The following is a 19,408-nucleotide window of genomic DNA, read 5'->3' as shown; positions in this document are numbered from 1 at the left end:
TATTAGAATGATTTTAAAATAATGTGAAAATTACGGTACTAATTGTCAAAATGGATTTTCAATCCAGTTTTATTTTTCAAACTGATTTGGGAAGCTGCTGCTTTCTCTCTATGTATATGTAAAGGCTAAAACACAGATAACTTAATAAAATAATCTTTCTCTATATCTGTTGTTACAAATGAATCCCCTGTAAAATGACAAAAAAAAATTTACAAAATACAAAATGGTGGTTCTCCAGCATGGTCACAGCCTTTGGCTGACATAACACCAGTAAAGGAATAACTGCATGGTCTTTAATTTGTGAACTAATGTAATTGATTGGCTTTTGTATGTTACATCATAAATGCAACTATTTATTAGCTTCAAATATTGGCACAAGGCCAGCAGTTTCGGGGGAGAGGGCTAGTTGATTACAACAACCTAGTACTCAACTGGTACTTATTTTATCAACCCCAAAAGGATGAAAGCATGTTGACCTCAGCAGCATTTGTACACAGAATTTGAAGGTGGATGAAATGCCAATAAGCATTTTGGCCAGCATACTAATGATTCTGCCAGCTCAATGCCTTAAATGTGACAATTTATTCATCATCATCATCATTTAATGTTCACTTTCCATGTTGGCATGGGCTGGATGGTTTGACAGGAGCTGGCCATGCAGAAGATTGTGCCACACTTCTGTGCCTGTTTTGGCATGGTTTTTACAGCTGGATGCTCTTCCTAATACCAACCACCTCACAGAGTAGACTGAGTGCATTTTATGTGGTACGAGCACAGGCAAGGCCAGTTTTGGCATGGTTTTTACTGGTGGATGCCCTTCCAAATGCTATATGTATATATAAGTATACACATATGGTGAGGCAAGACCTTCGTACATTGGGCCTCACCGAGGCGATGACTACGGACCGAGACCTTTGGAAATGGGCTGTGCGTGAGAAGACCCGGCAAGCCAAGTAAGATCGTTGCCAGTGCCCCTGGACTGGTTCTTGTGCGGGTGGCACATGAGATGCACCATTTTGAGCGTGGCCGTTGCCAGTACCGCCTGACTGGCTCCTGTAGGATTTTCGAGTGAGATCGTTGCCAGTGCCCCTGGACTGGCTTGTGCGGGTGGCACATAAAAGACACCATTTCGAGCGTGGCCGTTTTCGTGCGGGTGACACGTAAAAGCACCCACTACACTCTCTGAGTGGTTGGCGTTAGGAAGGGCATCCAGCTGTAGAAACTCTGCCAAATCAGACTGGAGCCTGGTGTTGCCATCCGGTTTCACCAGTCCTCAGTCAAATCGTCCAACCCATGCTAGCATGGAAAGCGGACGTTAAACGATGATGATGATGATGATATGCATACATATATATATATGTAACATATGGTATAATTATAAACAGGACAAATTTTAGCCATTTCTCTGCAGACTGAAAAAATGATGAACAACCTTAATCAATTTTCGAACCTTATTGGGTTCTCATCAGAGGCGTCTACATCATTCTGACAGTCTCCAGAGAAACAAGCAGCCAAACTGTTTATATACTCAACAAATACAGCAGTTACTCTATGAAGGAGTCCCTAATTTGCAAATTGAAAGTGTTTAACACTATAAATACCAGCAGCCTGTCAACAGGGATCTTAGTCCACACAGTATCAAGGTATGATATAATATATATGTAACATATGGTAGGTAGGTAGGTATGTTTGTTTGCATGTATGTATGTACATACACACACATATATACATGCTTAGACAAACTCATACATACATATATGGATAAAATATGAAGGCAACATATACAGCAGAGATGCTTTGCCCCACAGAGAAAGTGCATGAGCTACTAAGAGGTTTTGCAAGCTCTTTTACATGCATTGCAATGCTGGAAACCTTTCCATGCTGACAATACAGAAGGATCACATTACAATTCCACAGATGAAGTATTTCTTTGAACATTTTTTATTTTTTTAGTTATAGTTAATCAAATCCTTTTGCAATGATTAAAATATACATAGAACTAACATTCTAGTTTGTTCATTTAAAAAAAAAAATTATCAATTTTGATATCTTGCATATATGATTGGAGTAATTAATTATCTTTTACAGAATGACATCCCTACTATTGTAAAATTGAGAAAGCATCTAAATAAGTTAACATTAGATATGGATTCTGCACGTAATCGGTAAATATATTATTATTGTTTTCTTTTTATTAATTCTTCTGTTAATTACCATCTACATCATTATCATATAACATCCACTTTTCTGTGCTTGCATGGTCTAGACAGAATTTTCTTAAATGCAGATTTTCTATGGCTGGAGACCCTTGTTGTTGTCAACCCTCACCTGCTTCCAAGTCAAGTAATATTTCCCCATGGCTGGATATATTTTCGTGGAAGACTGGAGATTAGCAACAGATGTCAGACAGGGTACACTGAAATACAAACTCACATACATCGCCGTTGTCATCCTCCTCCTCCTCCTCTTCATCATCATCATCATCATCATCATCATCATTTAATGTCTGTTTTCCATACTGGCATGGGTTGCACGGTTTGACTGGCGATGGTAAGCCAGAGAGCTGCGCCAAGCTCCAGTCTGTTTTAGCTTGGTTTCTATGGTTGGATGCTTTCCTAATACCAACCACTCAACAGAGTGTACTGGGTGCCTTTTATGTGTCACCAGCACAGGTGCCTTTCACATGTCACTGGCATGGGTGCCTTTTGCAAGTCACCAGTATGGGTGCCTTTTGCATGTCACCAGCATAGGTACCTTTTACATATCACTTACACGGGCGACTTTTATATGTCACCGGCACTGGCTTTGACCATGATTTCATGTAGCTTGACATGTCTTCTCAAGCACAGCAATTTGCCAGAAGTCTCAGCCACTTACCATTGCCTCTGTGAGACTCAAGTGCCAAATGTCATATTTCACCACCTCATCCCATGTCTTCCTGGGGCTCCTTTTTCCACAAAGTTCCTTCCACAATTAGAGATTAGCACTTCTTTAAGCATTGATGTATATATATGTGTGTGTGTGTGTGTGTACACATATATATGCACTAGGACATAGAGGCACTTGGGTAGGTGTCTGAGAGCACAGCAAGCCCACTGAAAATGAGGTCCTCCTGATCTTTGTCAAGGCATCCCTCTAGGAGAAGACTAATTTGTATATAAAACCGCTGCCATATCTTACCATTTGCTTGTCTCTGGACTTCTTGATATTGCTAGTGAGAGTCATTGTGCTGTTGGGCAAGCTGCACTTGACTTAAAACCCTTGTATGGGCATTACTGACACTTAACATTTGTCAGCAATGGTCATGCTAACAAGTAGACAGCCACCACACACATATATATATATATATATATATATATATATATATATATATATATACACACACAAAGCACTGTTTACAGTTTCCATCTACCAAATTCACTTACAAAGCTTTGGTTGGTCCAGAGCTTAAAGTTGAAGATACTTGTCCAAGGTGTCACATAGTGGAATTGAACCTGAAAATACATGAGTTGAGAAGCAAACTTCTTGACCACACAGCTATGTCTGTGCCTATGTTTATCATTAATTATAGATACTTGATATTTTTTACATACATTTATGCATAGTCGTTTGAAAGAGTAAACTTAAAGAGGATCAAAACTATATTTTTTTATTTCATAATTAGTGCAAATGAGTATAGCAATGCCTTTGGCCTTTTCAGCATTTCTTTTTGTCTGTTATTACCTCATCAGAGGAGCTGTAATATTCATGATATTTTGTAAGCCTCTTGATAGAAGTGAAATCAATGTGTTTAGTTTGAACTTCTTTCTATGTTGATGACTGCCTGTAAAGAGTGGGAAAATTCCCAGGAGCTGTAGTTTCTATTGGATTATCCAACCACTATGCAACTGAGATGCCCCACCTCACATCAGTCTATCACATGTCATCCTATTCCTTCCAAACATCCTTGAACTTTATGTTAGCTAATATGTTGGAATTTGGCTAGTTCAGTGCTGACTACCCTTGGTAGCTAATATGCTTCCTTATCTTGTGAGCTATTGAAACCATACTCTATGGTGTATCTTTTCACATCCTCCATGCAATCAAATTCCACTAACCAAAATATGTCAAAAGGTTTACTCTCAACTGTCAGGCTAAAATCAGGATCTAAAATCAGGATCTAAAATATTTCAGTATATGTCTCATCATCAGATGACTTTGATTATTTCTGCCACAACATGCTCTACAAATTTTACAGAATCACCTCATCTGACTCTCTTTAACCAGGATAGGTCATTAGCAGTAGCTTTACTGAAAAAGACACCATATTTGCTGTCCATTTTGCTCCTAATATCTCCATGCACATATACCCAAAATACTGAAATGAAAACTTCTTATTCATTTCACAACCACACTTCTGCATATGGTCTCTGTCCTTTTCTCCTTTATCAAGCCCTTCCATTAAAGCATTAGTCGTCAAGCCCTTATTAACTCATTTTCTATCAATGCAGATGTCTTAATTTCAGTAATACCCTACTTATATATAGTTTATCAACTAACCTCACACTTGCATCCTTTCAATGGACAAAGATCTTGAGAAACTCATCGATAGTGATATGACTACCTTAATTTCTATTTTACAGTACCAAAACCTAGTCACAACAAGCAAAACATACAACATAACACATCCTCTGCTCATGAACAACTCACAACAAAAAACTTCACACAAAATTTATAACTATTACCTCATGATCTTAGATCATCTTTCAGGGAAATACGCATCAATAACTCAGTCAAAACTATATTCCAAAAGCTTTGTTTTTCTTCAGTGTCAAAAACATACTTCAGTTCTGATAAGTTGCTGATTTTTCTATAAAACTAAAGTGTAACTTCACATATCTGAGATTATACTGATGCTTCATACAAGCAAACATCTTAAACTCCATCCCCAAAATAAAATGCTTATTCAACTAATTATCCAGCCTCCACTCATCAACAGATATGACCTCTGATTTGCTGTTTCTTTTCTCTGAAACTTATTATTATAATTACTATATATTTCTGCTGTTCAGAACTAACAAGCTGTGCACCACTTCCTTTATATATCAGACTAAAAACTTTTCAATCTTTCTCTTCTAGAACTGTAGCTTTCTGGAACTATCCCACCTCTGTGTTTTTCCTGCAAGCATCAACCTTCAGATGTTTATACTGAATATTGGTCTCATCGACCGTGACAAGATTTTTAAAGGCTAAAGAGGCTGCATCTCTTCTCTGAACTAAATGATAAAACAAAGCAGATTTGAAAGCAAATGTTAACTGTATTAACTTCACTCAGCAGTCTTAATCCTCCAGTCTAGGAAAGTTTGAATCAGTAATGGGCTCTGTTCTGTCTCCCCTGACTAAACTAATGAAAAATAAATGGAAATAAATTGCTATTATTGATTAGTTGATGTTTGTCTGTTGCAGGTGGACCACAGCAGTACGCCAATCTCAGTTGAACAGCAACAACATGGCAGCTGCTGCTTACAAAGCTGACTTGATTCGTGGAGAGTTAGAAGATGCAGCTAACAAAGTAGACAGTGCCAAAGTATGATATTCCTTGATATTTGAGAGAATGTAAAAAATGTGTGTGTGTGTGTGTATGTGTGTACATGTGTATTTATATGTATGTATATTTGTTCTTCTGGTTTTATTTTTCAAATTTCTCTCCAATTAAAAAATAGCTAGTCTCTAACCCAGAAACCATACTCTTTCAATGGAATTTAGATATCAATCAAGTCTTTGTGTGTGTGTGTGTGTGTTTGTTGTATGCATACATGCTGGCCTTTCTTTGTGTGTATGAATCTGTGTTTTGGTTAATGTATGTATACTTATCTATGTTTGTATGTCTATATGTGTGTATATGTATACCCATGAAAAAAGTAATAACACACACACATACATACATACATACATACATACATACATACATACATATATATATATATATAAACATATATATATATATATATAAACATATATATATATATATATAAACATATATATATATATATATAAACATATATATATATATATATATAAATATATATATATATATATATATATAAATATATATATATATATATAAATATATATATATATATATAAATATATATATATATATATAAATATATATATATATATATATATATATATATATATATATATAGTTGGAATTTACAAAAAAAAAAAAATGAAGACGGATGTGTAAACAACAAACAGATGTATTAGTTTAACGTTCGGGAAATGAGAAAGTCTTTTACGTTTTGAGTCTATGCTCTTCAACAGAAAAGAACACAGAAAAAAAACAGAGAGAAAATAAAAAAGGTTTAGTGGCTAGCGATCAATCATATATATATATATATATATATATATATATTATGCTCCGTTGGATGTGTAATGTCAATGTGAATACCCGTCAGAGTGTAAGTATCTTGAGAGAAAAGCTGAACATTAGAAGCATCAGTTGTGGCGTGCAAGAGAGACGATTGCGCTGGTATGGACATGTGGTGAGAATGGATGAGGATAGCTGCGTGAAAAAGTGCCACACCCTAACAGTTGAGGGAACCCGTGGAAGAGGTAGGCCCAGGAAGACCTGGGCTGAGGTGGTGAGGCAAGACCTTCGTACATTGGGCCTCACCGAGGCGATGACTACTGACCGAGACCTTTGGAAATGTGCTGTGCGTGAGAAGACCCGGCAAGCCAAGTAAGATCGTTGCCAGTGCCCCTGGACTGGTTCTTGTGCGGGTGGCACATGAGATGCACCATTTTGAGCGTGGCCGTTGCCAGTACCGCCTGACTGGCTCCCGTAGGATTTTCGAGCGAGATCGTTGCCAGTGCCCCTGGACTGGCTTGTGCGGGTGGCACATAAAAGACACCATTTCGAGCGTGGCCGTTTTCGTGCGGGTGACACGTAAAAGCACCCACTACACTCTCCGAGTGGTTGGCGTTAGGAAGGGCATCCAGCTGTAGAAACTCTGCCAAATCAGACTGGAGCCTGGTGTTGCCATCCGGTTTCACCAGTCCTCAGTCAAATCGTCCAACCCATGCTAGCATGGAAAGATGATGATATATATATATATATATATATATATATATATATATATATATATATATATATATATATATATATATAGATAGAGAGAGAGAGAGAGAGAGAGAGAGAGAGAGAGAGAGAGAGAGAGGCAACCAATGTATTGATGTTTTACTCAAGATTTGTGTATGGCCATCAGTTTCATATACAATGATGACAATGATGTTTGCAGGAATCTCTCTTTCTCAATATCTTCAAACAGGCCTGGTTATTCAATCTGAACAGGCTGTTTCTTTATCTTTTAGCATTTCAAATCTACTTATGTTTTTATTTTTTTTTTTATAAAATAGTACATTTAGATGTGTTACATAACTTTTGATCCTGTATAATTCTGGGGCATAACTTTCTTAAACAACATTTGAACTCAGAGGCTCATTAGAAAATATCACTATTTCTCTACTTTGACCCCCCCCCCCCCCCCCCCACACACACACATTTTCGTCTTATCTATACAATGACTTGCAGCTCTATGGGGAAATATAGTAGTTGCCCTTCCTTCATAAAAATGATGGAGTGACATTTTTGGGTAATCATACCCTACTGTTAGGTCTCTCCTTTGAACTGTGACTAACTATGAAGTTGAACTGATTAGGTCATTCATTTAAATTATGTCTAGCTATAAAAGAATATAGGACTTTTGTCATTGTTGGCTGATGAGACCATCTTTATTTGAATGCCTCTTTGAACCTGGTGAAGATAAGTTTAGATGGTTTAACCCCAGCAGTAAAAACAAGTAAAAAATGAATTATGTTAAACTAATTGACACTACTTATCTCTATGCTCATAGCAAGCATCCATGTCCTTGAATTGTCACTGACATAGTCTCATCTGGAAGTTCAAAGTTTTTCAAGAAATTGATGATACTCTGGTTCTGCTAGAAAGAGTCCCATTGGTGATTGCTTTGATGTAAACTTGTTGAAGAATCTGGTCCAATCAAGTTCAGGGTTTGCTGATGGATCTTCCAATATTGATTGCTGCCGCAACATACTTAGAAGTCATGATTGCCAAGCATGTGACTAGGAACAGTCTAACATCAGTCTGGTTATTGAAGTGAAAACCATGGCTCTACCTCCAGAAATTCCTCCTTGCTTGTCAAAAGTCCAGAAAGTATTGGAAAGGGAAAATTCAGAGTGCTTTTAAAAGCATTCCATAGGAAGTATGGGTAGATGGTATGAATTATTATTTCTGATTCAACTGCATTGTGGCATACCTTAGCTGAAAGCTGACAACAGGCTTATTTGCAGTAATAAATCAGAGCTGGGGATGGTTGTAATGAAAGTAAGACATGGAAGAAGTTCCAGAGGTTGAATAAAAGGCATATTGTGTAAAACATGTTCTAAAAGTGTGATATGGTATAAGTTTTGAATGGAGATGTATGGGAACTAGGAGAAATAAGGTGAATGTAAATGGTTAAATGTGTTTTCTGAACTTGTATGAAAGTAAAATAAAGGATTTTAAAAGAATAGCTGAGCATTGAAGATATCAATGTAATGTATGCTGGATGAACGATTGTGCTGATTTAGATGTAAGTTGTCAAAATGCAGTGAACTGACAATGAAAGGCAGCAGACTTTGGTCAGTCCAATGTCAGGCCAAACGAAAAACTTTTAGCTAATCCAAAGCTCTTTTTGTGAATTGCTCTAAATTGTTCCTACAATATTAAGAACTGTCTTGACTCAATAGAAATATTTCTTTGCACTTAGAAAATAAGTTCATTGGACTTTTAAAAATCACATATTGTTCATAACATTGAAGCCCTAATAATTATATTGGCTTGACATAAATGCTTTGTTAATAATTATTTGCTCTCTTTCAGGATGCTTTAGCAATTGAAATGCTTAATTTCATTGCAAAAGAGAATGACCACTGTGAAAAACTAGTAGCAGTAAGTATTTTTAACACTTAATTTAACCTTTTAGCATTTAAACTGGCCATATCTGACTCAAATATCCTCCCTGTTTTATGTTCAAACCAGCCAGATCAAGCCTCTCACACCTACCCTACAAAGTCATTCTCAAAGTAAACAATCACATCATTGAATGCTAAAAAGTTAAGGACTGTTGACATGATGGATTTTACTGTGTTGCTGAGGTATATAGTTGGTTAAGTATGTATTAGGTATTATTGGTCTTTATTTTATCAGTCCTAGAAGAATGAAAGGCTAAGCCAGTGCTCAGTATCACACATTTGATTTGTTTTTGGAGCTAATATTGAGATACAATACAGCAACTCATCTAATATACCAATCCTGACCGTTTTCAAAATTATGTGTTACAGCTTCCTTAGATACAAAGATACAAGAGTGAATAGAATCTTAAAGGATCATTACTGATATAATAACTTTACTGAGATGAGAAATGTTTTTTTTTGTTTTTTTTTATTGTGTGTGTGTGTGTGGGGGGGACAAAATATGTAATTTGAGTGTCTATAAGAGGCTGGGTATAAGAGATATTAAAGACTGCTGCATAAATTTGAAATATACTTTATACAAGCCAGTGGTGAATTGTATTCTTGAGAAATGATTAAAAGAAGGGATAGATAAAACAAGTGAACTGAAACAAAAGTGGTTGTAAATCTTACACATAAGAACTACCTGTAATATATCGAGTATCAGTAAAAATGGTAAAAAAAGAGAAAATGTTTTTTCTTTACTCTTTTTTTTACTGGTTTTAGTCTTTAGAATGTGGTTGGGCAGTGCTCCAGCATGGCTGCAGTCAAATGACTGAAACAGATAAAAAGGATATAAGAATATCATTAAATGTCGACAAAACAAAACTAGTGTTACCCCATCCACATGAAAAGTATCGAGTGAAAGGTAACATCAATCTGTATAAAGCAAACATGTAACAGGAAAAGTATTAAAGTATTAAGTAAAAAGTATCTCCATTACTTTAATCAGAAACACACTTTAACCAAATGTGTCAATTGTCTTTGTGTAATCATTAATAATTGTTTCATACTTAATCACTGTTAATCACTTAAATACTAATTTAAGCAAACTTATAGTATATTGTCCAAACTATTATAATGAGCCTAAAACCACCTGCATATCTGCTTACAGCTTTGTATATTCTTGTTTACCTGGTCCTTGTATGGTCCCTGACATCCAAAAGAAATATAAAATCTATTTGTACTTTACAAAGAAACATAACTAAAGAGTAGATTCTTCTTTGCATAAATTTTTACACTGATCAAACTATTCCACTAAATTTTAATTTATTTTTTATTTTTAAAATGCTTTTTTATAGTTACTACTGAATAACAAATGAATATCAATTCTGTTTATGAATATATTTCTGCTTTGCTATGAAACAACTTTTAGTTTATCATCATTAATCCTTTTGTTCCAATATTTTTGTTGAGATACTCTGTGTTTCTTTCAATTAATTTTAAATATAACAAAGAATTCAATAAAATAACTTAGTTATCATTAAGCTAGTGTTAGAAACATAAATTGTGACTAAGGTTTGGTGGAAGATTTTAATTCAGAACTTTTGGAAACAAGACATTTGTGCTACAGAGCCAGAAGTGGTTTCAGGTGGGTTGGTATCAAAAGGGTTAAAGAGATCGTGTTTGTTTGACAAACACAAAATCTTATTGAAAATGTGATTGAAACTGTAATCAAGGATATTCCAGCTGTAGTCATCCCAACAACTTTTTATCAGTGTATCTAGGGCTATATTAATCAATCTGTCTTTCAATTTTTATGACAGAGTTTTATTTGAGAGAGATTTAGCTGCTATTTCTAGCATGCTAAGGGAATATGTAGCACAGTCATGGGTTAACAATAGCATACAAGACTTTCTGAATGGCATGCCAATGAAAAATTACCTTGAATTTTCTTAGTAGTTCAGTCTACCTAATGATGAGTCATGCCTGATGTAGAGGTTACCCATGCAAGACGTAGAGGTTTCTTTGTTCACTAGAGAGTTTATGACCTTAAAATTATTTCATAGCAAGGCTAAATGTATTTTCTTTTATAATATTAACTAATGCAGATGTTCTGTTGTGCATTGTGTAATAATGAAAATTTTCTCATTGCAGCTCATGATGGCACAAGCCAATTACCACAAAAATGCCCTTGAAACAATCGATAGAGTGATACCTAAAATGAAACAAATGATTGGTATGTTGTTGTTGTTATCATTATTAAAGGCAGTGAGCTGGCAGAATTATTAGCATGCTGGGCAAAATGCTTAGCATCATTTTGTCCGTCCTTACATTCTGAGTTCAAATTCTGCCAAGGTCAACTTTGCCTTTCCTCCTTTTCAAAATTGATGAAATAAGCAACAGTTATGCACTGGGGTCAATGTAATTAACTAGTCCCCTCCTGCTAAATTTCAGGCCTTGTGCCTTTAGTAGAAAGGATTTTTATTATTATTATGATGATGATGATGATTATGTGATGAAAACTCACAGCTTATTTTGCTGGGTATGATGGAAAGTGTCAGCTGTCCACAGCCAGCAGACCAAGGTGACACTTGTTTATTGGTCATGCTTCAAGAACCCTGCAAAGGATTCTTGCAGTTCCAAGCAAAGCTGATCTTTGTAGGTGTTCTACTTTCATACTTGCAAATCTTTTTCAGCCATGCTGATAGTTGAGTGCTGATACTTCTAAATGGCACCAATTACTATTGGTATCATGTCTACTCTCCTCATTGATCACAACCTTCGTATTTCCCACCTCAAATTATCATAGTTGTTTATTTTTTCTTCTTCTTTCACATTGATCCTGTTGTCACCGGGGCATGCTATGTTGATTATCATGCATGTTTTTTTCTTTTTTATTCACCACAACAATGTTTGGTTTCTGATGTCTGGTCAAGTGATTGCACTGGATCAGTGCATCCCATAGAATTTTGCAATTCTCATTCTCAGTGATTCCTTCTGGGGTTTTCTCATACCATGTCTTTGCTCTTTGTAGGCTTTGATTTCCACAGAGCTCCCAATGGATCATTCTTGTCACATTGTCATGGCGTCCTTTGTATTCATGTTGTGCCAATTTTGGGCATTTGCTAATGATGTACCGTACTGTTTTGCTCCTCTCACCACACATCACATTCTGCATTTGTCGCTGTCAGTAGTGTTGTCTATTTTGCACTCACATAGTTGATCCTTATCACTGGTTCTTGAGCTGCACATGTGAGTGCTTCCGTCTCTCTCTTCAGGTCACTCCTCTTCATCCATAGCTACCGGTCCTCTGTATCTGTCTTGGCATTCACATGTCTTGCAAACTACTCCTAAGCAGTCCTCCTATTCTCCCTGTCTGAATGGATTATACTAAACTTGCTATGTTAAATGTCTTCCTCCCCAAGTTGATCTTTCTTTCCTTTTCCTTTGATTTATTTTCTCTCTCTCTCTCTTCTACTTTTTTTCTCTGTCAATGCTGGGGGTTGAGTGCCCACTTATAAAATGCCCCAATGGCCTGCGCAAGACATGCCCTGACAGTCAAGCCTGACTCCTTCGCCAATCCAACAGGAGAAAAGTAGGAAAAGGCAAGTATCTGGTGCCTTCAAATAACGAGTGCTCTGAGTTAGCCTTGGTTGGCAAGCAGCCTAGGAGAAGGACCACTCTGAGTTCAAAACCAGGGAAGCTAGGCCCCTGCCGCCTTCATGGACTACCTTGATAGAGATGGTGTCTCAATGAAAATACTGATTGGTAGTAACCTAAAAACACACCTCGTTATTATTATTATTATTGAGTGAGAGAGCAGCGCATGCCATCAAAGTGACACTGGGGTACAAATATATGAAGCCCAATATACCCATCCTGAATACCCATCTGATAAGGGTACACCAGGCACATGCATCATGACTGTGTGTGCATGACAGTGATCTCATATCGAGATAAATAGCACATGACCTTGCTCTGTTAGAATTTTCTTCAAGTAGCCCATCCAGTTCAAAAGGAACACTCATGTTTCCAAAGGTAAATTATTCAAACCCCAAAGCTCAGCACATGGCTATGATGCTGCCCCACTACTCCTGCTCATGATCAAAGATGCACATAGCGTCAGCCACTAAGGGACATGCTCAACTGGATCTTTTATCTTTTACTTGTTTCAGTCATTAGGTTGTGGTCATGCTGGGAGACCACCTTGAAGGGTTTTAGTTGAACAAATTGATCCTAGTATTAGTTTTTTTAAAGGCTGGTACTTATCCTATCAATCTCTTTCTGTCAAACCACTTAGGCACAGGGATGTAAACAAACGAACACTGGATGTTAAGTGGTGGAGTGAGATGGTAGTGACGGGGTGCTAAGAAAGACATATATATTTTGACAGGTTTCCACATCGCTTCCATTGATCAAATTCACTCACAAGGCTTTGGTTAGCCTGAGGCCATAGTAGAAGACACTTGCCCAAGGTGCAGCATGTGGGACAGAACCCCAAAACCTCATATTTGCAAAACTAGCTTCTTAACCACATAAATCACATTACCATACCTATGCTTGTTATAATTATTAATAATGTGGAACATGCAGGCATGATACTAATCAATAAATTTGATTTGCTTCTCAAGTGACATTTTCTTTATTTCTATCACTGAGTTGTATATTGTCAAAAGCTGATTCTTGCTGTGGTTTTAAGTTTTCCAGTTGCTACAATTATGAAGAACCTTTTTGTTTGTTAGAAGCTGTTTTTTTTTTCTTATATTCTTTTATTGATCTCAGTTTTTGAGCTGCAACCTTGTTGAGGTAACACCTTCAAGGATTTTAGTTACATCAAACCCTAGTACCTTGTCTAGTACTTATTGTATTGCTTTCTATTTATCAAATGGCTTGGTTTACTTTTGGTGAGAAGGGATATAACAAGGTGTTTTTGTTGGACCTAACCAATCCACACACATACACACTCATCATCATCATTGTTTTTATGTCTGGTTTTTCATGTTAGCACAGGTTTAACTGGTGTTCTCTAACAAAGTGTCTTGCCATTTATTTGCAATCTCCTTTGTGAGATTCAGCCTCTTGGAAATTATCTTCACCACTTCTTCCTACATCTTCCGCTGACTCTTTTACATTGTCTCTTGGCACTTCTTTTACCCTACTATCTCCCATATGCATCACATTTCCATACTAACACAGTCATATCTCTTCAATGCTGCACTTGATTTTTTTTTGTATCAGGTATTTTTCTCAGATCATTTGTGCTCTATTGTTTATGTATAGTATCATTACCTGTCCATTAGAGCATGCTCATTTCATTTCTTTCTAGCCTTTGCACTTTCTCCACATTCAGTTCCCATGTTTTGTTACCATGCAACATTGCACTTGGTACATGATCATCATACAATCTGCCCTTCACACACAAAGTGAATGCATTTTTGCAAGAATAATATATTCCTAAACTTTTTTCCACCCTTTTCTTAGTCTGGCTGTTATGCTTTCAAAACATTCACTATCACTGCTAATTAGGTTTCCTAGACAATGGAAGCTGTAAACTAATTCTAAGAGAGCTTTTTGAGCATTTGAAAAATATTATTTCTTAGGTAATCTTACTGCTACTAGTCCTGTGCATCTATTATATATAAAGTCTTGTCAGGCCTTAATTCCACTGTGTCTCTTGTACACCCCCAGTTTACTTTTGATACAGAGTTGTTACCTGCTTATTTTTCTGTATATTTAATGTAGCCACCATCCTTGACAGCAGTAGAGTAGTGTTGTAGTCTTTTCTGATTACTAAAACTTTTTTTCTTTGCTGTGTTTATTTTAGGCTTTTTAATTCTAGGCCTTGTATCAATGTTTGGAATTTCTTCTCTAATTCAAGTGTGACAGCTATAAGAACTAGATCATTGGTCTGAGGAGTTCCTGCTGATGTAGGGAACTATGATAAATATGAAGGGTCTGAAAATAAATATGAGGAGTCTTACCTTCATACTAACTTGCTTGCTGAACTCATTGCTAATTGTCATCTTGCTTACAACATCTCTGTATATCATTTGGTTGTCTCTCAAATGCCATTTATTTACACCTACTTTTCATGGAGACTACCAGATGATGTAGAACCCTGTCTAAGGCCTTCTCAAGGTCAATGAATGCTAGGTATAGTGGCTTGCTCTTAGCTCAGAATGTCTACTGTAGTTGTTTCACCAGTAGAGGGTGTTGGTGGTATCCTCTCTTGGAATAAACTTCGACTGCATCTCATCTAAGTTAATTTTGTCTGTCTTTACATTCTCAATTCATATTCCGTTCAGGTTGACTTCATCTTTCATCCTTTTGGGGATCGATAAAATATGTACCAGCTGAACATTGGAGTCAATATAATCAACTACCCCTGCCTTCTGCCAAATTTCAGGCATTGTGCCTAGAAAGGATTATTATTTTATTCAAGTGGTGAGCTGGCAGAATTGGCAGCATGTTGGACAAAATGCTTAGCAGCATTTATTCCGACTAAATTCTGACTTCAAATTCCACTGAGGTCAAGTTTACTTCTTTCTCATCCTTTCAGAGTTGGTTAAATAAATACCAGTTAAGTATTGGGGTCAATGTAATTAATTTACTCCCTCTCCCTAAAATTACAGATCTTGTCCCAAAATAAGAGAGAATTATTACTAGTAATAATAATTCAAATGTCATTTAAATATACACTTTTCATTTGATGAAATTTTATTCCACACATTGCCTCACTGTATGCTATGTAATATTCAAAAGAGAGAAATGATAAACTAATTTGTGAAATATTTCAGATTTATGAAATACTTGTTTACACCTTGTTCAACTACTTTTGTTTTCAAATGTTGTTTTCTCCACAGACACTAATCCTGTGAAACCTGTCTATGGTACCTGTCTGTCGGACCATTTAAGAGTTACTGGACGGAATATTGCCTTAGTCATTGAAGGCTGTGTCTGTACTTTAGTAGATACAGGCTTAGAGGAGGAGGTAGGATTTTTATTTATTTTTTTCTTTTCTTCCAAACTAAAACTAAGTAAAACTGGTGTCATCATCATTTTCATCATCATTTTAATGTCCACTTTTCCTTGCTTGCATGACTTGGAGGGAATTTGTTGAGGTGGATTTTCTACAGTTGGATGCCCTTCCTGTCACCTACCATCACCTGTTTTCAAGCAAGGTGATATTTCCCCATGGCCAGATGTATTTTTACAGATTGGAAATGAAAGACACTGCTTGCACGATGGTGACATTTGTTTACAACTATCATGCAATGTCAAGGGAAGGGAACAGTAACACGCGCGCGCGCACAAATACAAACATAAATATATGAGCAGAATTTAGGCTAGTTGAAATATGTTTGTCACATATTTCAATTTCTAAAAGGCAAGTACACTGCAGTTACCATGGAGAAAAAATTTCTCGTGTGGTAAAAAGGTGTGAAAACACCAGTTAGTTCAGTGTTGCCCTCTATTAGGAATCTCAGACATCACTGTTTCAAGTTTTTTGATTACTACTGCAAATCAGCCTAAATTCTGCTCATCCTTAAGCACTGCTTCATGCTAACTTTTCATTATTTACCTTGATTGGGCAATCTACTAGTGCAAATCAGTCAATGTATTGACCAGATTATATATAAAGCTATGACTTTATTAAGTTCATTCAGAGTTGCCTCTCTTAGGTACATCGCATTGATGAGTCAAAAAACTTGAAACATCGATGTCTGAGATTCCTAGTAGAGGGTGACACTGAATGAACTGGTGTTTTCACACCTTTTTACCATAAGAGAGATTTTTTTTCTCCACAGTAACTGCAGTGTATTTACTTTATAGCAGTTGAAATATACGACAAACATATTTCAACTAGCCTTAATTCTGTCCATAATACTGCTTCGTGCTAATGCTTTGTTGTAAACATATATATATATATATTTATACACACACACCCATGACAGACTTCTTTCAGTTTCTACCTACCAAATCCACTCACAAAGTTTTGGTCAGCCTCTGACTATATTGGAGGTCACTTGCTCAAGGTACCATGCAGTAGCACTGAACCCAAAACCATATGGTTGGGAAACAAACTTCTTACCACACTGCCATGCCTGTACATATTGTGTTTTAAGTAGTACAGTTCCTCTAGAGGACAGCACCAAACTGTTCTGTCAGTGAAGCAAACATCATATTGTTGCCTATTTTATTCTCCTTGCTTGTGAAATTCTATTTTTACACATGTGAGGTATGCTAGTTATGTTTACAAATTTCCATTTTATTTGTCACTATTTCTTGGGATTTACATGCTGTAAATTTATTGGGGGAGGTCGGTCCGGTATGGAGGCATCTACTATTACAACATGTTACTGCATCCAACATTTGTCAGTGACTCCCTACTCCTGGTGGATGGACCCTTTGCACCACTCAGGTGACAACCTTCTGATTCATGGGTTTGTTTTGGTAGTAGCTGCTGGTGAGGGTTTTATGAGATCAAAGTGTAAATCCTACCTCAACCTCTTTTAGTTGTCTTTTACAACACACAGAGGAAATGGGCTTATTCTTTGGCATGCTGGTCCCCACACAGTAAGCTGTGTTTATCAGGGGGAGATAATTAAACATTTTCAGGTTTGAATTTCGCTTAAGGTGGTTACTGTAACAAGTTTCCCTTTTCACATATTTTCTTCCATGAGATCAGATACTGGCTGTTTCTGTTAAATAAAAGCTGAAATACTTTAACTCTATAAAGTGGTTGATGTTAGGAAAGGCATCAAGCCATGTAAACTGTGCTAAAATGGAAGGTGCAAGGGAATCATAGTTCTCTGATCAATTTCAGAGATTGGTAACATTGAAGAACTGATGATCTGCTCAGCTCATACCAGCTTGGAAAATGGATGAATAAGTTACAAAGATGGTGATGGTGGTGGTGAGGATGGTGATGATGATGGTGATTTAAAAGAATGAATGTAGAATTAGAAAAATTCTTTGCGATTTTTATTTTTAAATTTTTTATTTGACATTAACATGTTAAACATTTATGTTTGTTTCAGGGTTTATTTAGAATAGCAGGAATGGCTTCAAAAGTAAAAAAATTGAAGGTAAACTCCTAAAACATTACTTCATATATTCAGATAATAATTACATATTTTAAAAAAATTACTTGATAATATATTTAAACTAATAATCTTTTTTTAATTAGTTTTGTAGTACAGCAAAAAGCATAAATCCAAAGCTTGTGAAAAATTAGCTACAGGATGTGTATGCAACATGCTTCTATGATGTTAATGTTCTGTCAAACTTGCTTGTAGAAAATATAGATAACTTTAGGATTTTTAATGTCTACCATTTCTGCCAATGGTAAAATTAGCAGTTTTACAAAAATAACATTGTGTAACATGATTTTCGTCTTTGGGTAGCAACTCTTATTTCCTATTTGCTTATGCCTAGAAAGAATGAAAAATGGCTAATACTCCCTTCAAACTTAGCTTTCCTCAAACTTGTCTCCACTTGGACAGCTCGAAGTAAACTGAACTGTGTTGCCAGAATGTTCTAGAAATTCTTGAAACTTTTAGAAACTTCTTGAAAGTTCTTGAAACGTCTAGAAAGTTCTAGAAACTTCTGCTTCAGCAACTCAGTGTTGAATCTATCTGAAATGTTATGGAAAATAGGTTAGTTACAAAACATTGATGTCCAGGTCACAAAAGCAAAGTTTGAAGGGAATAGTAGTCATTTCCTTTGACTTCTAGATAGAAGCAAATAGGAAATAACACTTACTGATCAAGTACAAAAAATAAATAAATAAATAATAAATGAATAAAAATTTTGTTATACAGTGTAATATATAAATTCAGAACTATTAAACGTCTTTAATTCTGGCATCCTTATTATACAAAGACAATGTTTTGGTGGAATTTTCCAAACTTCTGAAAAGTCAGTTTATTAGAAACAAGTATCTGACAACATTTTTATTCCTTTATATGTTCCTATTCTAATGAACAGTAAAATGTAGGACAGTTTCTAACTTGGTGCATGCAATGTTGTGTGATTAAGAAGTTTACTTTCCGATCACATGGTTTCAGATTCAGTTGCATTGGGTAAAAGTCTTAGTATATTCCCTGGCCAGTATATTCCCAGGCCAACCAAAGCCTTGTGAGTGGATTTGGTACATGGAAATTGAAAGAAGCCCATCACACATATTTATGTGTGTGTGTGTGTCCCTGTCTTGACATTGCCCAATAGATGTAAATGAGTGTCACTGTCACACAAGCAAAGTTATTCATTTTCAAAATTCTGTAAAAAACATGTCTGGCCAGGGGGAATATATTACCTTACTTGGAAATAGTTGAGGGTTGGCAATGAGAAGGGCATTTGGCTGTAGAGAATCTGCACATTAAACTTTGTCCAACCCATGCAAGCA

The 19,408-nt window shown here is 36.1% G+C and overlaps 1 protein-coding gene across 6 annotated transcripts in view; it reads left to right on the top strand.

The window, feature by feature from the left end:
* Positions 1 to 19,408, top strand: part of LOC106880939 (rho GTPase-activating protein 44) — a 225,981-nt gene that overhangs the window by 119,941 nt on the left and 86,632 nt on the right. For all 6 annotated transcript variants that reach the window (XM_089349202.1, XM_089349199.1, XM_089349198.1 and 3 more), the window contains exons 5-10: positions 2,089 to 2,165; positions 5,446 to 5,566; positions 8,927 to 8,995; positions 11,155 to 11,236; positions 15,864 to 15,991; positions 18,042 to 18,089. In XM_089349202.1, the coding sequence (XP_089205328.1) occupies positions 2,089 to 2,165; positions 5,446 to 5,566; positions 8,927 to 8,995; positions 11,155 to 11,236; positions 15,864 to 15,991; positions 18,042 to 18,089 (525 nt within the window). The remainder of the gene's footprint in view (positions 1 to 2,088; positions 2,166 to 5,445; positions 5,567 to 8,926; positions 8,996 to 11,154; positions 11,237 to 15,863; positions 15,992 to 18,041; positions 18,090 to 19,408) is intronic.

The sequence above is a fragment of the Octopus bimaculoides genome, chromosome 3, assembly GCF_046866305.1.
Source record: "Octopus bimaculoides isolate indiv1 chromosome 3, ASM4686630v1, whole genome shotgun sequence".
NCBI lineage: Eukaryota > Metazoa > Mollusca > Cephalopoda > Octopoda > Octopodidae > Octopus > Octopus bimaculoides.
Note: the sequence above shows the minus strand (reverse complement) of the source record. Positions and strands in the feature narration are given on the sequence as shown.